General features: G+C 35.4%; 1 protein-coding gene across 2 annotated transcripts in view; it reads left to right on the top strand.

Annotated features, from left to right (window-relative positions):
• Positions 1 to 25,378, top strand: part of TEX11 (testis expressed 11) — a 279,061-nt gene that overhangs the window by 49,844 nt on the left and 203,839 nt on the right. For both annotated transcript variants that reach the window (XM_034649574.1, XM_034649575.1), the window contains exon 9: positions 17,094 to 17,179. In XM_034649574.1, the coding sequence (XP_034505465.1) occupies positions 17,094 to 17,179 (86 nt within the window). The remainder of the gene's footprint in view (positions 1 to 17,093; positions 17,180 to 25,378) is intronic.

Raw genomic sequence — 25,378 nt, 5'->3', positions numbered from 1 at the left:
GAGGGTTCAAATTTTTCCATATCTTCACCAACTCTTATTTTCCGGGTTCTAAATTATTATAGCCATCCTAGTAGGTGTGTAGTGGTTTCTCATGCTTTTGATTTGCATTTCCTTAATAAATAACGATATTGAACATCTTTTCATGTGCTTATTGGGCATTCGTATATTTTCTTTAGAGAAATGTCTATTAAAGTCCTTTGCCTAGTGTTTTTTTTTCCTTTGCCTATTTTTAAATTGGGTTGTCTTTTGGTTGTTGAGTTGTAAGAATTCTTTATATTGTCTGGATATTAAAGGCTTATATGATTTGCAAATGTTTTTGCCCATTCTGAGGGTTGTATTTTCACTCTCTTGATAGTGTCCTTTGATGCACAAAAGTTTTTAATTTTGATTAAGTCCAGTTTATCTATTTTTTCCTTTGTTGCCTATGCTTTTGGTGTCATTTAAGAAACTAGCCAAGCCAAGGTCATGAAGATTCTTGTGTTCCTTTGAGAGTTTTACAGCTTTAGCTCTTAAGTTCAGGATTTTGATCCATTTTAATTTTTGTGTATGGTGTGAAGTGTAAGGGTCCAAGTTCATTATTTTGTTTGTGGATATCCATTTATTGTAATACCATTTGAAGAAATTATTCTTTCCCCATTGAATTGTCTTCGTACCCTTGTCAAAAGCCAATTGACTATAGATTTCAGACTTCCTGTGCTCTCGCTTTTGTTCTGTTGGTCTCTATGTCTATTCGTATGCCAGTACTCCACAATTCTGATTATTGTTCTGTTCTGCTATACATTTGAAGTGGGGAAGTGTGAGACCTCCAACTCTGTTCTTCTGTTTCAAGATTGTTTTGGGTCTTCTGGGTCCCTTGCGATTTAATATGCATTTTAGCGTAGGTTTTCCCATTTCTTCAAAAATGGTCATTGGGATTTTGATAGGGATTACACTGAATCTATATATCTATTTGGATAGCATTGTCATCTTATACTAAGTTTTCCATTTGTAGGTGTGCTGACAGTACTCCATCTTTCACTCTCCATCTTGTTCCTGTCTGTTCAATGACTTCTCTTGGGGCTACGTGTTTTGGCCCCTTGGAGATTAATGTACACACCTTAGAAGTGCTCACCAAAGCTGGAATGTGGGGAGGCTTGTTTTAACCTCTCATGGATGTGTTAGAGATAGTATAGTCTTTTCCCATCTTGATGCGCACATAGAGTCATAAGGTCTCTTAAATGTTAGCTCTCAGGTGCATGCAAACCCTTTGAAGTGTATATAGACCCTTTGATTTCACTACAGTGCTCTCCCTCGTGTCCCTTTGGTCAATAAAATCTGTAGACTAGGGTCTAGACTCTGGAAACTAGGTGCAGCTGCCCTGATCACCATCTGCCCAATCCTCCCTGTCAGTTACCCTAAATAAAACTGTAAACTGTATGGAGTTGCCTACTTTGTTTTTCAGTCTCAAAGTGGCTTCTCAGTTTGGAGGACAGTCCCTCCCCACCTTCTTTTTTTTTAAAGATTTTTTATTTATTTATTGGACAGAGACAGCTAGTGAGAGAGGGAACACAAGCAGGGGGAGTGGGAGAGGAAGAAGCAGGCTCATAGCAGAGGAGCCTGATGTGGGGCTCGATCCCGTAACGCTGGGATCACGCCCTGACCCGAAGGCAGAAGCTTAACCGCTGTGCCACCCAGGCGCCCCCCTCCCCACCTTCTAACACCAATCCGTGAACATGGAATGTCTTTCCATTTATTTAAGTCTTCTTTAACCTATTTCTGCAATGTTTTATAGTTTTCAGTGTACAGTTCTATACCTTTTTGGTTAAATTTATTCCTAATATTTTATTCTTTTTGATGATATTGTAAATGGAATTATTTTCTTATTTTCCTTAATTGATTGTTCATTTCTAGTGTATAGAAATACAACTGATTTTTGTGTGTTGATTTTGTAACCTTCAAATTTGCTGAATTCACTTATTATCTATAAAAGGGCTTTTTTTTTAAGATTCTTTAGTGTGTTCTACTTATAAGATCATGTCACCTGTGAATAGAGATAGTTTTACTTCTTCATTTCTAATCTGGATGCTTTCTTTTTTTTTTCTTTTTTAATTGCTCTAACTAGAACTTCCAATACTGTTTTGAATAGGAGTGATGAAAGCTGGCATCCTTGTCTTGTTCTTGATATTGGAGGAAAAGCTTTTGGTCTTTGATGTATGATGTTAGTATGATGTTAGCTGTGGGTTTTTGATGATACAGCTTTTATCATGTTGAGGAAGCTCCTTTCTATTCCTTGTTTGAGTGTTTTCATTGTGAGAGGTTGTGGAATTTGTAAACTACTTTTTTTAAATCAGTTGAAATTTTCATGTGTTTTTCTATAATTTTTGACATATTGTTATTTTCTTTTTTGAGAGAAGACTGCGTACATCATGCACCTTTACTGCTTAATACTGCAGTGTGTATTTCTTTTTTTTTTTTTAAGTAAACTCTATCCCCAACATGGGGCTCAAACTCATGGCCCTGAGATCAAGAGTCACATGTTTTACCAGCTGAGCCAGCCAGGCGACCCCAGTATATACTGCTTAAGAATAGAATATTCTCTCCTTTATAAACACAGAACAATGATCAAATTCAATAAATGTAACATTCATAAGTACTTTAATCTATAACCCATATTCTAATTTTGTTAATTGTCCAAATAGTGTACTTTATAGCATTTGTTCTCCCCACCCCCTACCAGTCCAGGATCCAGTTCAGGATTATGCTTGCATTTAATTGTCCCATCTCTTTAGTATCTTTTAATCTGCCTTCATGTTTCATGAAACTGGCTTTTTCAAAACAGCTTTATTGAGATATAGTAAATCATATACATTTAAAGTTTTCTTTTGTCTCCTGTTCCTCCTCCCCTGCTCCTATCTTTTTACCCAGGCAACCACTGATTGGTTTTCTGTCTTTATAGATTAGCTTGCAGTCTTTTGTATTTTTATATAAATGGAATCATGATTTGCCTTCTTTTACTTAGTATAATCATTTTGAGATTCATCCATGTGTTTGTTCATGTCAGTAGTTTTTGTTAATTTGTTTTGGTGGTGAAACAAGAAGGGAATTTATTTCAGTGAGGCCAACACTGGGAAGGGAGTGGGCTAGTATATGAAAGACTGTCTCCCTAGTAGTTTGTTTTTTATTGCAGAGTAAAATTCCATTATATGGATGGATCACAATTTGTTTATTCCCCTGTAGATGAGATATTCAGATTATTTCTAATTTTTAGCTCTTTTTTAAAAATCTAATACAAGTGGAACTGCTTTAAACATTCATGTATAAATCTTTTTGTGGACATGTGTTTTTATTTCTCCTGGGTATTCTAGGAATGAAAAGGCTGGGTCATATACTAGCTGTATGTTAACATTTAAAAAAAATTTATGTATGTATTTATGTACATTTCAGGTGTACAGCTTTACACTTTAACATCTGTATATAGTACAAAGTGATCACCACAAGTCTAGTTATACCATCCATCGCCCTACAATTGATCTCCTTTGTCTTTCTCCATCTGACTTATTTCACTTAGCATAATACAACAGAATGGAGGAAAGAGAAAATAAAAACCAAAACGGGATTTCTGCACTGTCTAAGTAACTGAAACCAGAACTAGAGATACTTTCTCAGTGTGCACCACAGTACTTATGCTTAGTTTCTGGCTGCATTCATTTAGGCCATGATGTACCAGAGGAAAAGAATGGTAAACTCACCACCATCTTGGTGTTACTTTGAATTCTAGTATTCTTCCCCAATCTGCCTTCTGCTGTTTTCTTTTCAGAGACCTCAAATAGTTTCATGCAGTTGGTGCAGGTTTCATAGTTACATTAAGTGGGAGGGAAAGGGTGGCATGTACTTATTCCATCTTATCCAGAGCTAAACTCAATTTATTTTGATGTTCACCTTTTCCCAGACTTTGCCATTAGGAGCCCCTATAAATTGACTTCCCTAATTGATTGCCATCACCTGTGAGTACTTCTTTCCTTTCTGTCCCTGTAGAATGTTCCAGGGTCAGTCTGTACTCTTCACTTAAGCCGTGGAATTAGCTATTTCTCTCAGTTGCTTTGGTTCCTTTTGATGGAAAATGTTACTTAGAAGCCAGCATCTGGGCAGTAGGTGTGCTTATTGCTTTTGGGGTGTCACTGCTCTCAGACCCTCTCAGTGAACAGAATGTGTGTGTGCTTATTTATTCACACATTTGTTTATGTATAGATACATATATATTTATATACAAGATATATATATATGTTACATATATGTACACACTTACTACATTTCTATCCACCTTTATCTGTAGCATCTCAATATAGCTGTTTGTCTATTTAATGTACTGAAAGCCATGAGACATTCACTTTCAATCTAATGCCAAAGTGTTCATCTTAATGTTCTCTCTTTCCATATTTCTAATTTTCTTCTCCAGTAATGAGAAACCTAGCTTCTACTATCTTTAATGTATTTGCTTGTTTAATTAGTATCCCCTGTATGTAACCAATTTTCCATCTCCTCTGCCACTCTCTCCACTGTGAGGATGCCCTCCTCTACCTCCTCGTGCTCTAGCTCTTTATTCTGGGCCTCTGTGCATGGATGCACACTCCCCTTAACCTGCCTCAACACCCTATGCCTGGCCATTACTCCATGTAGATGCTTTCTTACCCTGCTTAGGTTCTGAGTCTCCGTACTTGTCCCATGGGTAGATAAACAATACATTCTTATACTAGCTGATTCATGGAATCTTATCAGGGAAGCCACTCAGTCCCAGAGTCTTTCTCCCTTCAGAAAATTATAGAACTATAAAAATAAATTCCTAAAATCCTGTAATTTGAGTGGCTATTGTTACAGAGAAGAAAACGCACACGAAAACTGGGTACCAGGAATAGCTGACTTGACATTGGGATGTCTCTAGCCCTTGGAAGAGGATTTTATGAAGCTCTAAAAACAAAACAAAACAAAACAAAACCAAAAAACCTACTCTGAAGAAAGTTAAACTTAATTAGCTTCTATTTTAAAGTAAATGTATGCCACACAACAGTTCTAGGAGCTTGATGGAGGTGTTGTGAAATCAAGTAAAGAAATGGTTGGAAATAACTGGTGTAGTCTCTAGTTTTTTTATAGGTACATAGTGAAAAATCAATTAATGGGAATAATTGGGACATAGTGGTATTTTGTTTAACTGAACTTTGTTTAGTGAGAGTTAGAAAATTTTTCCAATTTGAGCATTTATTTAAAATTTTTTTTTTGCATATGCTTACCTACCTTGGTACATAGAACACAGAGATTCTCTTTTTGATATTTGAGACCCTTATAATTACTCAAAACAAGGCTTGTGAGCTATGTGTACAGCATTGTAGAAGGGGCTACTTACTGGTGTGGCTAGTGGTGAGATATTTACTGCTCTGAAACTCAGTGTCCACAACTGTAAAATGAGTATATGACAACATAGTCTCAAATGTTCCTTCAGTATAAAAATTCCTAGTGCTTGATTTAGAGAAGCCCTGGGCAATAGCCCAGAGTGTGTGTATATATATATTTTTTATAGCAAAACTTTCTTTTAGCAGATTGCTTACTTAATTCTTTTACATATTTCTCCTCAAAGTTTGAAACTTTAATTGGATTTTTATTTCCATTAGTTGATTCATGTCTTCAGCTTGATTTTATCTTTTATTTCTGTTTTTAGATTGCTCTAGAATATATTTTTAGTATAGAATTTTTACTTCATTGTGAAACTTTCCATTTACACAAGAAATTTACACATTTCATTTAAAAAATGGCCAGTTGGTCTCTAAAATCCTTTGAAGTAATTAGTTCAAGATTCAGTTAGATTTTGTTGCTGCTCTGTTAGGGGCACAAAGTTTCTAAATGAAGTGTAGGCTGCCTAGACTTTTGCCATGATTTTATTTTCTTTCATCTATTTAAAGTGAACCATTTTGTAGCCAAATATTTGAAACATATGATTTTACATATTTAAGAATTTGTACATATCTCTCTGTAGTAAAAATCTACTCTCATGGCACACAAATGAATTATGCCTCTAGAAGTAAAATTCAGTTTTCTGCCTGTTAAATTGCTTTCTCTGACCCTTTCCACCCACTGCATTTTGTATCTGGGAAAGCATAAATCACTTAAGGGTATCAACTTTCATTCCAAACTCAAAATCATTTGAGCCTTAAAAATGACTCATTGGAATCTTTGTAATGGCATGTTTCACTAATTTTAACTGAATTTTATACTTTTTAAATAAATACCTACAGCATATGGAAAGCCCGGCTATAGTAAGGCTCTTTATATATCCATTAGAAGACTAATCCTTTTAACAAGCGTCAGTATTTACTTTTAGTTCAGGCAGTTATTGTTATTGTTACTTTTTTAAAGATTTATTTACTCATTTTAGAGAGAGGGAGAGAGAGTGAGAGAGCGCAGGGGAGAGGCAGAAAAGAATCTGAAGCAGACTCTGCTTAGCACAGAGCCCCGTGCATGCGGCTCGATCCCATGACCCTGAGACCACAACCAGAGCTGAAACCGAGAGTCAGATGCTCAACCGACTGCTCCACCCAGGCGCCCCAATCATGGTTATTTTTAAATGTGTATGGTTTACTTTTTATTCTGACTTTTTACATGTAATTTTTATTTTTTAGCACTGTATGTATGATCATAGTTTAATGAGAAAAATAGTTCTACAGTTCTCGTTATAAAATCATCAGTTCCCCCCCCCCAAATAAAATCATCAGTCCCTCCCACCCCATTTTTTAATCTTGCAGAACTTCTCCTTTCGGTTATTTTAGTGGGTTCTTTTGGTATTTACCTTCCTATCTCTGAGTAGTGTTCTCGTACTACTACTACTTCTTGATTTTTTTTTTTTACTACTTGGTTTTTTCAGATTCAGGTATCATCTATTGACTTGCCACTTTAGAACATGAATTTAAATCTTTTTTGGCTTCCCCTTCCTCCACCACTTATAGGCCTACTTCCACTCTCACTCCATCATCTCTATATAGTTATACCATAATTTTGATTATATTAATATTCAGTGTTTACACTGCTATGTTCATGTAAATGCTATTTGTAGTTGAACTGTATAGGGTACTATGATTACTTTTTCTTTCCTGCACAACGTTTTGTTTTCCCTGGAGTTAATAATTTGTATTGGTTTTCCTGATGAATTAGTATGATGTATACCTAATACTATCTCTTCCCTAATATCGTTTCCCACCTAACTGTGTAAACTTTTCAATATGTTAAAATTTTAGTTATTTTATCAGTTTTATTTGCTCAAGGAAATCTCTCCTGTAGTTTCTGATCTGCTCTAATCTGGACAGGTTGCTCTCCAGGCATGTTACACAGTTGTCTGAGATATTCTTCCTCCATTGACTTGGGAATTCCCTTCAGCTCTCTCTTAGTTTGGATCCCTATTTCTTGATTTCTGTGTCTTTCTTTTTGTGGTTTTACACCCTCATTTTTGTGGGGCATATCCTGCAGTATCTTCCTGAGAATAGTTGGTTGGGATATAAATTTATTTATTTAAAAATTTATTTATTTACTTATTTTAGAAAGAGAACAGGAGCATGAGTGGGAGGAGCAGAGGGAGAGGGAGAGAGAATCCCAAGGAGACTCTGTGCTGAGTGCTGAGCCTGATGTGTAGGGCTCAGTCTCAGGACCCTGAGATCATGACCTGAGCCAAAACGAGTTGGATGCTTAACTGACTGTGCCACCCAGGAGCCCCCGGGATATACATTTATTTAAAGACATTGCATGTGTAAACATATTTTATTCTACCATCACACTTAATTTATAGTTTGACTAGATGTGGAATTATGGGTTAGAAATCATTTTAAAGATTCCATTACATTGTCTTCTAGTTTCTGATGTTACTATTAAGAAACATGATGGGTTTTTTTTTTTTTAGTTTTTTTCTCCAATATATTTATTTTTATTAAAGTAAAATTTCTGTGGCATAAAATTAACCATTTTAAAGTTTACAATTCAGTGTCACTTAGTATATTCACAGCGCTGTGCAGCTATCACCTCTGTCTAGTTCCAAAACATTTTCATCATCCTCAAAGGAAACCCCACACCATTAAGTAACTCCTTATTCCCCCTTCTTCTGAGCCCCTTGGAAACCATTAATCTGTTTTCTGTCGCAATGAAGTTACCTATTGCAATATTCCATGGTATGTGTATACCTCATTTTGTTTAACTATTCATCTGCTGATGGACATTTGGGTTATAGCCTCAGCTATTATGAATAATGATGCTATAAATATTCATGCATGTGTGATTTTTTTAAAACTTAAAAAAATTATTGGGTGTTATTTCTTCTTTATTTTATTTTTTAAAATTTAAATTCATTTAATTAACATATAATATATTATTGGTTTCAGAGTTAGAGGTCAGTGATTTATCAGTCTTATATAACACCCAATGCTCAGTTCGTTTCCTGTGATAAAGAGTTTTATGGTTTGTTGATTTTTTAAACTTTTTAGAAAACTTTTTTTGTTGAAGTGAAATTCACATGGTATAAAATTAACCATTTTAAAGTGACCAAGTTCATTTAGTACATTCAAAATATTATGCAACCATCATTTCTATTTAGTTCCAAAACATTTTCATCACCCCAAAGTAAAGCCCTGTAACCATTAAGCAATCACTCCCTACAGCCCCCTCTCCCTGGACGGGCAGCACCAATATACTTTTCTGTATCTATGGATTTATACTTTTGTGGCTGAATAGAATTCCACTATATTCATATACCACAGTTTATCCATTCATTGGTTGATGGACCTTTAGGGTTGTTTCCACCTTTAGACTACTGTAAATAGTGTTGTTCTAAACATTTGAGTACAAGTATTTAAGTACCTGTTTTCAATTCTATTGGATATATGTGTAGGACTGGAATTGCTGGGTCATATGGTAGTTCTATGTTCAACTTTTTTTTTTTTTTTTTTTAATTTTATTTTATTATATTGTGTTAATCACCATACAGTACATCCCCAGATTCCGATGCAAAGTTTGATGCTTCATTAGTTGCGTATAACACCCAGTGCACCATGCAATACGTGCCCTCCCTACTACCCATCACCAGGCTATCCCCTTCCCCCACCCCCTCCCCTCTGAAGTCCTCAGTTTGCCTCTCACAGTCCATAGTCTCTCATGTTTCATTCCCCCCTCTGATTACCCCCCTTTTCTTTATCCCTTTCTTCCCCTACCGATCCTCCTAGTTCTTATGTTCCATAGATGAGAGAAATCATATGATAATTGTCTTTCTCTGCTTGACTTATTTCACTTAGCATTATCTCCTCCAGTGCTCCATGTTGCAGCAAATGTTGAGAATTCGTTCTTTCTGATAGCTGAGTAATATTCCATTGTATATATGGACCCTATGTTCAACTTTTTAAAAAAGATTTAACATTTATTTTTAGAGAGAGAGAACACACACAAAGGGAGGGGCAGAGGGAGAGGGAGAGAGAGTCTTAAGAAGACTCCATACTGAGGTGGAGCCTGATGTGAGGCTTGATCTCATGATCCTGAGGTTACGACCTGGACTGAAACCAAGAGTCAGATGCTTAATGGATTGTGCCACCCAGGCACCCCTCTATGTTCAACTTTTTTTTAAAAAGATTTTATTTATTTATTTGCCAGAGAGAGAGTGAGCACAAGTAGGGGGAATGGCAGGCAGAGGGAGAAGCAGGCTTCCCACTGAGCAAGGAGCCCAATGCAGGACTCGATCCCAGGACCCTGGGATCATGACCTGAACCAAAGGCAGACGCTTAACCAGCTGAGCTACCCAGGCATCCCTATGTTCAACTTTTTGATGAAGCATTTGTTTTCCACATTGGGTGTACCATTTTATAGTCACATCAGCAATGTACAAGGTTCCAGTTTTTTCACATCCTCACTAATGCTTGTTAATTTCCATTTTTTTAAAACTTTTAAAAAAGTTTTTATTTAAATTCTAGTTGGCTAACATATAGTGTAATATTGGTTTCAGGAGTAGAACTTAGTGATTCATCATGTACATGTAACACCCAGTGCTCAGGGATGTCTGGGTGGCTCAGTAGGTTACCCATCTGCCTTCAGCTCAGGTCATGATCCCAGGGTCCTTGGATCGAGTCTGGCATCAGGCTCCCAGCAGGGAGCCTGCCACTTCCCCTGCTTGTGCTCACCCTCTCTCTCTCTGACAAATAAGTAAATAAAATCTTAAAAAAAAATAACACCCAGTGCTCATCATAACAAGTGCCCTCCTTAATGCCCATCACCCGTTTAGCCCCTCACCCACCCACTAGCATCCCTGTTTCTTCTCTATAGTTAAGAGTCTCTTATGGTTTGGCTCCCTCTCTTTTTTTCCCCTTCCCCTTATGTTCATCCGTTTTGTTTCTTTTTTTTTTTAAGATTAATTAATTATTTTTATTAATTTATTATTTCAGAGAGAGAGAGGGAGAGAGCTCAGTGGGGAGGCACAGAGGGAGAGGAAGAAGGTGAATCTCAAGCACACTCCCCATTGGGCACAGAGCCCACATGGGGCTGGATCCCAGGACTCTGAGATGATGACCTAAGCTAATAATAAAGGGTTGGACACCTAACCGACTATACCACCCAGGCGCCCCGAGTTGATAAGTTCTTTATAGATTTTGGATACTAATCCTTTTTTTTAAAAGATTTTATTTATTTATTGGACAGAGAGAGACACAGTGAGAGAGGGAACACCAGCAGGGGGAGTGGGAGAGGGAGGAGCAGACTTCCCGCTGAGCAGGGAGCCTGATGCGGGGCTCGATCCCGCGACCCTGGGATCATGACCTGAACCGAAGGCAGATGCTTAACGACTGAGCCACTCAGGGGCCCCTGGATACTAATCCTTTATCAGATAGATCATTTGCAAATATCTTTTCCCTTCTGTAGGTAGCCTTCTAGTTTTGTTGATTGTTTCCTTTGCTGTGTAGAAGCTTTTTATCTTGATCAAGTTGCAATAGTTCATTTTGGCTTTTGTTTCTCTTGCCTCTGGAGACATGTCTAGTAAGAAGTTGCTATGGCCGATGTCAAAGAGGTTGCTGCCTGTGTTCTCCTCTAGGATTTTGATGGTTTCCTGTCTCACGTTTAGGTCTTTCTTCCATTTTGAATTTATTTTTGTGTATGGTGTAAAAAGGTGGGCCAGTTTCATTGACATGTTGGTGTCCAGTGTTTGCAGCACCATTCATTGATGAGACTGTCTTTTTTCCATTGGATATTCTTTCCTGTTTTGTCAAAGATTAGTTGACCATATGGTTGTGGCTTCATTTCTGGGTTTTCTGTTCTGTTCCATTGATTTATGTGTCTGTTTTTGTGCCAGTACTATACTGTCTTGATGATCACAGCTTTGTAATATAGCTTGATGTCTGGAATTTTGATGCCTCCAGCTTTGCTTTTCTTTTTCAGGATTGCTTTGGCTATTCAAGGATTTTTGTTGTTCCATACAAATTTGAGGATTGTTTGTTCTATCTCTGTGAAAAATGCTGGTGGTATTTTGATAGGGATTGCATTAAATGTGTAGATTACTTTAGGTAGTGTAAACATTGTTAATGTTTGTTCTTCTGATTCATGAGCATGGAATTTTTTTCCCATTTCTTTGTGTCCTCTCCAATTTCTGAAAGCAGGTTCTTGAACAGATAATTGCCACACCCATGTGTATTGCAGCATTATTCACAATAGCTAAGAGGTGGAACTCAAATGTCCATCAACAGATAAATGGATTTTTTAAAAGGTGGTATACACATACAATTGAATATTATTCAGCCTTAAAAAGAAAACATTTTGGGGGCACCTGGGTGGCACAGTCAGTTAAGCATCTGCCTTTGGCTCAGGTCATGATCCCGGGGTCCTGAGATCGAGCCCCGCATCTGGCTCCCTGCTCAGTGAGAGCCTGCTTCTCCCTCTCCCTCCCCACTTATGCTCTGTGTTGCTATCTCTCTCTCTCTCAAATAAACTTAAATAAATAAATAAATGCAATCTTTATAAAAAAGAAAAGGAAACATTTTGTTAAATGCTATAGCATGGATGATCCTTGAGGACACTATGCTAAGAGAAATAAGCCAGTCATAAGAATCCAAATACTGTATGATTCCACTTATATGAGGTATCTAAAGCAGTCAAACTTATAGAAACAGAAAGTAGCATGGTACTTGACAGGGGTTGGGGGAAGGGTTGGAAATGGGGAACTGCTTAGTGGGTATAGTTTTCAATTTTGCAAGATGAATAATCTGTAAATCTTTTGCACAATGATATGAATATAGTTAACACTATTGTACATTTAAAATGGTTAAGATGGTAAATTTTGATATTTGCTTTTCACAGCAATTTTTTTCCCCTGTCCTGTCATTTTATTGGGGTTTCAAGAGAGCAGGGTTTAATTGTGTGTACTTAATTTGATGTCTTAAATAGGATCTTGATGCTGGCTTTTTTTTTTTTTTTTGGTTTGTTTTCTATTGTTTTTTTCTGTGTTTTGCTTCTCCATTTTTACTTTTTTTCTATCTTCCTTTGATTTAGGTGAATCCTGTGGGATTTTTAGAATTACATTTTGATTTATTTATATTTTAGAGTGCTGTTCTTATAAGGCCACTAGTCCTTTTAGGGTTCACCCCAATCCAACTTTACCTTATCTTGATTACATTGCAAAGACCCTGTTTCCAAGTAAGGTAATATTCACTGGTTCCAGGTAAACATGAATTTTGGGAGGACATTATTAAACCTAATATAGTCTTCTTTTTTAAAGATTTGTTTATTTACTTGAGAGAGACAGAGAGAGGGCGTGCACAAGTCGGGGGTGGGGTAGGGACAGAGGGAGAGAATCTCAAGCTGACTCCTCCCCACTGAGCCTGGAGCCTAATACAGGGCTTCATCTCTTGACCCTGAGATCATGACCTGTGCTGAAACCAAGAGTCTGATGCTTGACTGACTGAGTCACCCAGGCACCCCTAGTCTGTTTTTTTCTCCTTAGGATTTTGTTTTTAAGTAATCTCTACACCCAGTGTGGGGCTCAAACTCACAAACCTGAGATCAAGAGTCTCATGCTTCACTGGCTGAACCAGCTAGGCACCCCTAAACCTAGTATACTATAGTCTTTTTTAAAAAAAGACTTTATGTATTTATTTCATAGTGAGAGAGGGAACACAAGCAGGGGGAGTGGGAGAGGGAGAGTGCTGAGCAGGGAGCCTGATGTGGGGCTCAATCCCAGGACTCTGGGATCATGACCCAAGCCAAAGCCAAAGGCAGATGCTTAATAACTGAGCCACCCAGGTGCCCCAAAACCTAGTATAGCCTTGATAGGACAGGTCCTACTTTGTTCTTCTCCATCATTGTAGCTTTTCTGGGACTTTGACCTTCCATATTCGTTTTAGAGATAGTTTAGTGAAAAGCTATTGGGATGTTGATTGAAATAGCATTTGACTTCTAAATTATTTTGGAGAGCATCATTATCTATGTAATATTGAATCTTCCTATCCATGAATGTGATAAATCCTAATTTATATAATTTTCTTTAATGTGTTTCAACATAGTTTTGTAATTTTCTGTATAAAAACATTTCATATTCAATTGCTATCATAAGTGATCTTAAAGGTTGTATTTTTAAATTGTCACTGATGTATAAGAATGCATGGCTTTTAAATGTTTATTTAATATGCAGCATCTTCTCTGAACTCTTACTAATTTAAAATTTTTTTTCTGTAAAGTCTCTTGGATTGTTTGGATTTTTATGTTTTTACCATTTTTTTGGCTCTGGCTCTGTTGTTATCTGTTTCACATTGTAAAATTACTAAAAGACAGAAACCTTTCTTTAATATGCTTTGGAGAGTAAATGGACATTGAGTAGTATATTGAAATATATGAAAGGAGAATCTTAGGTGGTGTTTAGGAAAAGAAAACTTTTGATATCTTGCACAGCGTTAGTGCTGATAAAGGGAAAAACACATGTACAGAGAATGGAAAAGGCTCAGTTAGAAGATCTAGGATATGTAAAAGAAGAGTAATCATGCCTTCTTCAGGATGGGGCTACTAGTAAACAACCTTGAAGTCCTGAGTTAAGAGTTTGTATTTTATGTGGAAGGTGGTTGATAGAGGTATATTGTTAGGACACTCATGGTTTTTATTTTAAAGGTCAATGAAATTAGTTAGTGTGTTTTTGATGGGCTTAAGATTTAGATAGGGGACCTGAAAATCTAAGGCAGGAAATCTTATAATGAGAGGAAATGATTGAATAAAGGCTAGAGAAGAGCTAACATAATGTTATTTACTTAAAAGGAATTAATGAGTTAAATAAACGAACTCTCTTTTTTTTCTGAGATATCCTTTCTATATCCCAAAACTGGATTAGGAATTATTGTAAGGTGTTAACATGAAGGCAGAAGGTAATGCCTTGTTTGTTCAGAGGCAGAGAAAGAAAGTCTTTGGAAAATTGTGTTTTAGGGCTCCAAGAGAAATAACTAATGACCTGTTGATTATTATTGAGATATCCGAGGATTAAAGAAAGCTGAGTCAGGGAGGAATTGGAAGGTAAATTTCTTAAAGCCGTTAAGGAAGAAAGCCAGGCAATTATCATTCAATTCTTTTTTAAAAATTTTTTTATTTAATGTTTTTTTATTATATTATGTTAGTCACCATACAGTACATCCCCTGTTTCCGATGTAAAATTCAGTGATTCATTAGTTGCGTATAACACCCAGAGCACCATGCAATATCATTCAATTCTTGCTACACTGTTAAAATTGAACAAAATGTAAAAATACATGATCTATAAGATGTGTAAAAGACAAATAATAAATAAAATATTGGGAGTGGAAAAATAATAGAAGGTTTGTTTTTTCTGAGTTTTAAACTCCTAATATACAAAGGCAGAGAAGATGACCTTATCTACTTAATTTAAAAAAACAAACAAACAAGGCCTCCATTGAATGGAGAAGTTAGTGATGAAGCTCATTTTTAGCAGCAATATCTGAGTTTTAAAACTCATCCATATAATTTCATGTTGGCATTGTAAAGTGACTATTCAGTTGGAGCTGTCTTTCTGGGCTGGTAGATTTAGCAGTGGATGGAGATTCTAGAGATCCCGTGGGTTCTGGAGCTTCCATAAGCCCCTTTCTGTATGACCAGTCTAACAACAGACTTACAGATCTACCTTCTTTATATTGTTTTTTGCCATTGTGTATTGCTTGCAAAATGAGAGGTTAGCACTCCATGGAATGCTGGGAAGACATTTTTATTTTTTATTTTTGTTTTTGTTAAGTTTTATTTATTTGTTTGAGATCGAGAGAAAGAGAGAGAGAGAGAGGTGGAGGGAGAGGGAGGGATCGAGAGAGCCCAAGGAGGGGGGAAGGGCAGAGGAAGAGGGAGAAGCAGGCTCTCCACTGAGCAGGGAGCCCGATGTAGGGCTCAATCCCATTACAGCACCCCACACCCCAGGGATCCTGACCTGAGCTGAAGGCAGACGCTAAATCACGTGAACCACCCAGGTGCCCTGGGAAGATATTTTTAAAGATATATTTTTATGAATCTTAGCACTTCATACCCTGTTAGAAATGTGTCATGAGGGCAGGGATTTTTCTCTGTTTGTTCACTGATTTATCTGTAATGACTGAAATAGTGCCTGGTAGGTAGGAGATGCTTAGTAAATATTTACTACTGAATGTATAAATGATTGCGTGCATGGAGAAGTATTGGTAGTTAAAAGATTTTTTTTTTTGTCATTACATTGAAAATATGCTGTGGGTCTCTTCGAAAATATTTTAGTATTTTATAGCTTTGCTGTTGTAAGTTTGTTATTATTTTGTATTCTTTTTTTCCCCTAGGTAGTAGCCTTTAATGTCAGTACACTTGAAGGTTTTGCGAGGGCAAGGACAAATCCTGGGGAAACTGAATAAAGACTTAATACACTTAGATGTTCGGCAAAAGTTTTATTTTCCATTTTCTTCTATGCAAGTTAGTTACAGGCCTCTCTGCAAGTTAAGTGGATGTGAGCTGCATTATTCCAGTATAGCTGTATAATTGGTGTGGCCCTGTGTGAACCTATGGGATCTGGGGCATGTAATGAGTTAAGCTTTTTCTGCTGAAATGTCAAGAATGCATTTAAATACTTCTGGGTTCTTGCCAGATCCACATTACCAAGGCTATTCTTTATTTTACATTCAAATATACAGTAGGTCTGAAGTGCTCAGGCATGCATATTGAATTTCTTTCTGAATGTACTGTAATTCAAAAGGAAACTTTTTTTGAAGGAAGACAGGTCTTTACACATTACTTATGCATAACTTGCCTCAGATCTTGGATTCTTAATTGAAGATCTGCTTCTGTAGTCTTACTCAGGTAAAACTTATAAAGGACTCCATTATATGGGTATAATCAGATTCTGGATAGGGGGCGTCTGTAAATACTGAAGGGATATTTGGATAAGTTATTAGGACTTTAAAATTTTTCTCTTAAGCCATTTCCCAGTATTTTGACAGATGAAAATTATGTCAGATACGGCATTGATGCAGGGACTGAGATGCTGATAATCCACAAAAAATATTTGCCTATGGCACCATTCACATACTTGTTCCTACTTTTATCTCAGTGGTAATTTATGTAAAGAAAGTTTTTGTTGTTAAAGAGGGTTCATTAAACTATTTCTAAATAAATCCTATGACTAGACAGTGTGTTGGACACATTTCAGAACTTGAGAAATTTTTAAAGTTGTCTTGATTTTGAAAAAAAAAATCCCCTTTTATGGTGATGTTTTTTCTTTGACTATACTCACTGATCTAACGCGCCTCTTGCTGGATCCGGCAGCCTACAAAGGAGGTTGTCCTTTTGCTGGGCAATGGTTAGGTTTCCCATTTCCTGTTACAAAGTACCTTTCAAGTTCTAACAGTAATGTATTACTTTTCCATATATAACTGTTACCCTAAACTGAATATTTTGTAGCTCCTCTTTAGATAATTTGGGAAGTTTTAATAAGGAATAGTGGGTTATTTTGATGTACAGAATACTTTAAGTATGTCTTAAAGACTCTTGAGCTGTTACAGATTTTTTAATGTTAAAAAGATCATGAATCTGACTTTTTTTTTTTTCTACTATTGCAGACTGGGTATCTTCACGTTCTCTGTTACAACTTTGGAGTAGAAACCCACAAGCAGAATAAATATGAAGAAAGTTCTTTCTGGCTTAGGTAATAAACAAAATTAATGAATGTGAACTTAAGGATATCATCATACAGTTCAGTAAATACTATGTGGTACTCTGTCAGTTTAAACATTCTCTGACTTCAAAAGCCAACATGCTAAATTTATTTATTCCTTTAACATGTGTTGTTTATTCTTACATGTTGCCAGTTGATAGGAAAATGTAGTCTATTCTTAATGTAACATAAGAGTATGTTCTTCTTTCATTCCTCCTTCATACTCCATCAAGAATATGAATTTTTCTTTTGCTTTGTTATATATTGCTGTCTGCCAACCCCAGAGTATACGGGTGGATGGGTGAAGAGTAGGATCAGGATCAGCTAAAATTGTTATTACTAAATGAATTCTGCTATTTTAATATCAATAAGTATATATTTAGCACTTACTGTATGATCAGTATTATACTAATATTTGTACTATTGTGTTGAATCTGGAAATAACAAGGGAATAATGTAAAAATGTAGCAACTATATGCAAGAACCCTGTCTTTCACTGAACACTTACGCACAGCACAGGTTCTGACACATAGTAGATATTCAATAATTGCTAGTTAAATGAATTTATGTGAAAAATGTATTTTTCTGGAGATGTCACATAAGGTACTTTGAACATCAGGGGATTATGTAGTAAAATATATCAAATCATTTCACTAAATGTTTCTCCATTCTGAGTATAGGGTTAGTTCTGGTTATTTGAAGATACTGTCAGGGTTAGTTTAACTATTGTGAAAATTACATTTGCCATTAATGAAATAAATGCAAATATGGTCTTAGAGAGTATAGCAATCACAGGTATATATATCTCTAACAAAGTATTTATGCAAATAACTTTTTTATGTAAAAGACTTTTTTAAAAAAAGATTTTATTTATTTATTTGTCAGAGAGCACAAGCAGGGGGAGTGGCAGAGGGAGAAGCAGGCTCCCCACTGAACAAGGGGCCTGATGTGGGACTCAATCCCGGGACCCTGGGATCATGACCTGAGCTGAAGGCAGACGCTTAACCAACTGAGCCATCTGGCATCCCTGTAAAAGACTTTTTAGAGCCTAAAGATTGATCAGACTCTATAGAGAATTATGCCTAGCAGAACAGGCTTATACAGTTAAGAGTTATACTTGACTCAATTTAGAATGTTTCACACAAGTGGAATATACCTGAAGTTACTATAAAATTGCATTTTAATAAATTGAATTATTTCAAATATAACCAAAGGAGCTGAGTAGTTTAGCATAGGTTTTACTACAGGTTTCTTTTAAATGAGCCTTTTAATAAAGTGAATGATAAATGAGTTTTGTTACAGGATTTGACAGTATTGGGGGGGGTACAAAGTTTATGGCATCAACCTATCAAAAAACTAGTATGCCAACTGACCCCTACCTCTGAAACCGGTAATATATTATATGTTAATTAATTGAATTTACATTAAAAAATGAAATTTAAAAAAAGAATAAAGTATACAAATGTAAAGTACATACTGGATTTCCAAGGCTGGTATGAAAAAATGTAAATTATGTTTTTATATTGATTACATGTTAAAGTTATATTTTGGATATATTGGGTTAAATAAAATGTTACTAAAATTTAAAAAAAAAAAACTAGTATGCCAAGAAGACAGGGATGAGAGGGACAAAAAAAAATTTTTTTTAAAGAGTAAAAAATACCCTCCAAAACATGCTGGTGCCATGGATGGCGTCTGGAAGCTTAAAACTGTGGAGGTGAGCTTGAAGTTTATGCCAAGAATGAGGGAGAATGTTCTCTAGGAAATGATCATAAGAATAGGCTGAGGCTTAAAGTGGCATATGTAGGCCATTTTCACATATGCCGTGGGTTGTTGACCTCTTATCTGTCATTGTCATTTTTAGAAAACCTTACAGAAGGAAAATTTGATGGTGACAGGATGAATGACATACATATCATCAGCTAGCTGTATCAGATTTTTACTGTATATTTAGTGGCTATATTTTTAGGAATATCATTTGACCCACAGTCAGATTTTCATCAAAATCTTTATTATAAATTTATAGAGCACAATTATATTTTGAGTCTTTTGTGTTCTTGTCATTAGAATGAGATTGGGGAAACCAGGAAGAACTTAAATTCTAGCCCTAGTTATTATATATGATTTTAATCGCTACCTGATTATATTTTCTACCTCTTTAATCTCTGCCTGATTATATTTTCTACCTCTTTTGGGGGTATAAAAATACCTTGGTGAAGTATTTTCAAATGCCCTGAAAAATTACATTTTAATTTGTTTTAAAAGAGGTAAAAATAATTATCAATGTTATTAACAATTGGAATTTTAGCACAGTGGATAGTTTTTCTAGTATTAGATCAACTCAGTCAAAATTTGAGTCACCTATGACATCAGTGTGAAATTGGTAATATTGTGCTACCTACTTTTTAGAATTATTGTACAGCTTAAATATGTTGATGCATGTGTTGTAGACTGGTCAATAAATGGTAGCTGTTGCTGCTGTCTCTAGGTGATATGTTTGCTCTTTACTGTAAATGAACACTAATGTGGCAAGTTCACTAGTTTATTTTAAAATTTATCACAGTGAAATCAAATGTGGATTTCTTGTTGACTTCTCAGGTAACAATATTATAACGACAAACATCCACATTTTCTGTCATATACTGCTGATCTTTGGCACAAGTTTGCTTTGTTCTGTAATTATCCATGTGTTCAGAAGACTACTGGGAGCAGTTGGTGATACAGTAGGAATAAATACCTGCTAATTAAACACCCTCCTCTGTAAATTTTACACCAGAAGGAGGCAATGGAGAGTGAGTGTACTTTCTATAGGCTTAAATCTTTTGAAAACAGTGAATTTCTTAAGGTAGAAGTTATATACAGTTTGAAAGTACCCATTCAGTCTAAAAGGAAGAACTCCAGTTTTACACAAATGATAACATATCAAAATTGCTATAGTATATTAGAATTTTGTTGAACTAGAAGCCTGGAACATAAAAGGGTGGTGGTGGGTATTGTTTATAAAGCTCTTTTCTGTCCCTCAGTTCTTGTTAACAGAGCTCACTCAGTACAGGACCTTTCTCAGTTTTTGTCTCCCCCTGCCTTTTCTTTTGCTAAGAAAAGTTCATGAACAGCTGCTGTTCTTGCTTTTTTCTACCATACTCTTTTGATCACGTCCCCTTATTAGAGATGCCATGGATTAAGAGAAAGCCTTCTCTTCTGTAATTATGAATGAAATTGGGAATCCTTCAGTTTACTTTAGTGTAGGCATCAAGGTACCTGCCTCGATGTATTCCATGACAAATTTAGTTAGGACTCTGTTAAATATAAAATTTCAGACTTTTGAAATCAGAATGCTAGTTTTGGAAAAAAAATATAAGAGGTTTTTTATTTAATAAAACACATTTTGGGGGACACCGGGCTGGCTCAGTTGGAAGAGCGTGTGACTTTTGATCTCAGGTCATGGGTTCAACCCCTACGTTGGGTGTACAGATTACTAAAAAAGAAATAAACTTTAAAAAAAACCCCACTTTTTTTTTCTCTTCTGCTCCTTCCCCTTTTGTTATTCTTGCTATATTGAGCTCCTCCTCCTAGCAGAAAACAAACATAAGTGGATGGGAAGAGATTATTGTTATAGAACTTTCTTTCTTCTACAGTGTAGGGGATTTCAGGTGGCATTTAAATTTAGTCTTTATCTTTTAAAGTCCTAATAACTTGGACATATATTATGCTGAATTTGGCTTTTTATAAAAGGTATACAGAAATTGTACTGTGACTAATTAGTATTCTAAAAGAAGCACTGTAAACCAAACAAATACAAGTAAGTCTAACTCAAAAGGCTTTGGGGTTACATTGATTTACTGCAAAGATTTTGCAGATTTTTTTTCTCCCTGGAAAGAAAATGCCTTAATCACAAAACCTTCGTCATATTCTTAATCACGGATGATTTTTCTTTTGTTTCTAGTAGTTCTAATTCATTCAGCTGTGCTACTTGGAGCTACTGATTAGTACACACTTGGGAGGCTCACTTTTTTTCCTTTTGCTGTAAGAAGACCAATTTTGTAATTGTGGCAAATTAAATTTAGGGGAGAACAGTTAAAACTAAAGGGATATAGTAAAAACGGATACAGTAAAAATGTTTAAAATTTCTTTGCTGATAAAAGAAGTTATATGTGCTAATTGTAAAAATTTAAATGTTACAAAAATATATAATGTGGTAAGTAAAAAGTCCTTTGTGGTCCCACATTCATAAATGCTAATTATTAACATTTTACATTATGTTCTTTTTAATTTTTTTCATGAACAGTTTTTAAAAGGTCTTTTAATATGTTAAATGACAAGGAAGACATGAGATTCATTGAAATGCATTTGGAGGATTTAAGGAATTGAGGAGTTTTTTCAAAATGGGCTGTAAATAAGGACAATTAATGAAATGACACCAAGCCAAAGACTATACATAGGACAATTCCTAATTGGTGATCTCTTGTTAGAGACAGTGAGATAAATTGGGAAAACAACAGAAGACATTTGAATTGGACAAAATCATGGAGAATTGGATAAAACCCTGAAGGTGTTCTATAAAAAATAATCTAATTGATCTTAATCAATGAAATATAAATGACCCTACTTCTTTGACCTATAGGTCAGAGACTGCTTATAGATTCCTGAAGAGTCCTTTGTAGGTTAAATTGAGAATATTTTTCAACTCCTTGTGCGATAGCTCTGTGCTGCCTTTTCGCCTTCAGAATCCAAAGAAAGCATTATTTCTTCAGCATCCTTCTGAGACCATGATTACAGTTTGTATTTTCTTTAAAAAACTTTACAACCTAAACTTAGTGTTGCTAGATTTTTTGGATGTGAATAAATAATTGGGTAGATAGTATGCTTTTAATTTCTCTAAAGTTAATCTAAAACCTGTCTCAGTTGATAGCTAATGTGAGTTAGGAATAGTTTTTACCCTGCACATAAGTATCCTCAAGTGAAGTGTGTCTCTTTCCTGCTTCTATAAAACTTCTTGTGTCTCTCATTGAATCAAAAGAGGAGAATTCAGTAAAAATTATAGTACTGTTTTCTGAATTCATAGCACTTAGTTAGTGAACCAGATTATTTAATTTCCATGTTGGGTTTAAAAATAGCTATCATGTTTACAGTAGGGACAGTATTTATGAGGTATTTTTATTTATCAATGCCTAGCCTTTACTGTGGGTATATAGGAATATATATCACCAGAGGTCTTTTTTTTTTTAAACATTCTACTTTTTTAAGTAATCCCCACACACAGGTGGGGCTCAAACATACAACCCCGAGATCAGGAGTTGCATACTCTACTGACTGAGCCAGCCAGGCGCCCCACCAGAGGTCTTCTAATAAGGAAGTAACAAAGGAAATATAAATGTGTTTTATGCACAAATAGTAATGATTCACTATATGAGCCCAGGGGAAGTTTGTATCAGTTTGAATGCTACTTAATGCTCATCCCTTTATTTTCCTTTGTTCTCAGCCCAAGACCTTGAGAATTTGACAGTATTATTTATAGTCAGGCAATGTGATCTAAGGAATGATCACAGAGGTAGCAGTAGAAAATCTGTTACTAATCAATTGTGTGACCTTGGGTTACTCACCTAATAGTGTGCTGCAATGTCTGTCTGAAAAATGGGTACAATATTATCTGTGTCACAGTTTGTAATAAATTAACATAAGTAAAATAATAGGACTTTGAAAAGCTAAGGGTATTTTATAATCATAGACTATGATAAATTATTAACTAAAAATCATATGCAAGACCTATTTTAATGGTAAATGGAATGTTATTAGCACCATCTTGTGGAAATATAATGAATTGTATAACAGCAATTTTAGCAAGAAGATAATTTACTAAAGCTAACACTTAGAGCTGTAAGATTCTTTACAGATCTAGTTCAGTAATTTAGGAACTGTGTTCTGTGGTGCTTTCTGGTTCTGTCAGAACAGCTTTTCAGAATCTCCATTAAGAGAAAAAGGAGACATAGCCACAATTCTCTAACAAAGCCATCTTGATTCAGAGAAGTAAGGCATTAATTTCGTTAAGTAGTATGTCCATGCAAGATTTTGTTTGAAAAAAAAGATTCGTTTGCTTACAGTTTGAAAATGACTGGTATAGATCAATTTCATCTTGTATAGATAGGAAAATGTACATTTAGAGAGATTTATAAAACAGCACCTACTTGGGACACTGGATCTTCAGTCTTTTAGGAATAGTTTTTCTCCAAAGGTCGGTAATGATGTTCCCTCTTTGATTCCTGATTTTGACTAATATGAGTCTTCTCTCTTCTTTTCTTGGTCAGTCTAGCTAAAGGTTCGTCAGTCTGTGGCTCTTTTCAAAGCATCAACTTTTGGTTTTATTGGTTTCTCAGTTGTTTTACAGGTATTTCATTTAATTCCCCCTGTAATCTTTATGACTTTTCCTGTCCATGCTTGCTTTAGATTCAGTTTCCTCTTTCTTTTCCATTTTCCTAACATGGAAGGTTGAGATCTTACTTCTCTTTTAGTATTGTTATAGGTATAAAATTTCCCTTAACAATTGTTTTCCATCCCGTAAATTTTGGTGTGTTGTATTTTCCTGTTCACTCAGCTCAAGGTATTTTCTAATTTCTCTTTTGATTTATTCTTTGACTCATTGGTTATTTAGGAATGTGTTGTTTAATTTCCATGTAACTTCTTGATTTCTGATGTAATTTTACATAGGTGGAGAACATACTTTCTATGACTTCAATTCTGTTCAATTTACTGAGGCTTTTTAATAGGTTCTGTTCTGAAGAATGTTCTATGTGCACTTGAGAAGAGGGTGTAGTCTGCTGTTATTGGGTGGAGTATGATATAGATGTCTGTTAGGTTAGTAGGTATACAGTGTTGTTCAAGTCTTCTGTATCCTTTTTGATGCTCTGCCTAGTTGTCCTGTCTGTTATTGAAAGCGGGGTATTGAAATCTTCAGCTGTCATTGTTGAATCATGTATCTTTTCATTCAATTTTGTCAACTTTTGTTTATGCATTTTGGGGGCTCTGTTGTTAGGTTTATATATGTTTTTGTTATAGCTTACTAATGGATTAGCTCTTTTATCATTTTTAAATATCCCTCTTTATCTCTAGTAACATTTTTTGTCTTAAAGTCTATTTTGTCTGATATTAGTGTAGCCACTGTAGTGTTCTTATGGTTGCTGTTTACATGAATGTCTTTTTCCATCCTTTACTTTCAACTTCTTTGTATGTTTGAATTTAAAGTGTGTTTTTTGTCAGGGCGCCTGGGTGGCACAGTTGGTTAAGTGTCCGACTCTTGCTGTCAGCTCAGGTCATGATTTCAGGGTTGTGAGATTGCACCCTGCCTCGGGCTCCATGCTCAGTGCGGAGCCTGCAAAGTTTCTTTCTCCCTCCCCTTCTGCCCCCCACCCCCGTGTGTGTGCTCTTTCTCTCTCTCAAGTAAATAAATATTTAAAAAAATAAAGTGTGTTTCGTGTCAACAGCATATAGTTGGATCTTTTTTAAAAATCCAGCCTGAAAATCTCTGCCATTTGATTTTATTGTTTAATCCATTCAGCCTTTTAATAAGTTGATATTATTGGATTTATATCTGACATTTTGCTTTTTATTTTCTACATGTCTCATGACTACCTATTCTCTCTTTACTCCTTTACTACTTTCTTTTATCTTAGGTGACTATCTTTTGAAAATTAATTTATTTTTTGCTGTGGTAATGAATATATACAACATAAAATTTGCTATTTTAATTATTTTAAGTGTATGATTCAGGGGGATTAATTACATTCCCAGTGTTGTTTAATCATCATTACAGTCCATTTCAAAAACTTTTTTCATCACCTCAGATAGAAATTCTGTAACTTTTGAACACTAACTCCCCATTTCTCCTTCCGCCCTTCCCCAGTCCCTGATAATCTCTAATCTACTTAATATCTCTATGAATTTGCCTGTCTTAGATATATCATGTAAGTGGAATCATATAATATTTGTCCTTTTCTGTCTGGCTTATTTCACTTAGCAGAATATTTTCAAGGATTATCCATCTTGTGGCATGTATGAGAACTTCATTGTTTGTTTTTTTTTTTTACCAGTAATTTATTTTATTGTGGTAAAATATACATAACATAAAGTTTACTACCATTTTAACCATTTTTAAGTGAACAATTCAGTGGCATTAAGTATACTCACAATGCTGCATAA

Source organism: Ailuropoda melanoleuca, chromosome X, assembly GCF_002007445.2.
Source record: "Ailuropoda melanoleuca isolate Jingjing chromosome X, ASM200744v2, whole genome shotgun sequence".
Classification (NCBI taxonomy): domain Eukaryota; kingdom Metazoa; phylum Chordata; class Mammalia; order Carnivora; family Ursidae; genus Ailuropoda; species Ailuropoda melanoleuca.
The sequence above is the reverse complement of the archived record's forward strand: the minus strand, read 5'-3'. Positions and strand labels throughout refer to the sequence as shown.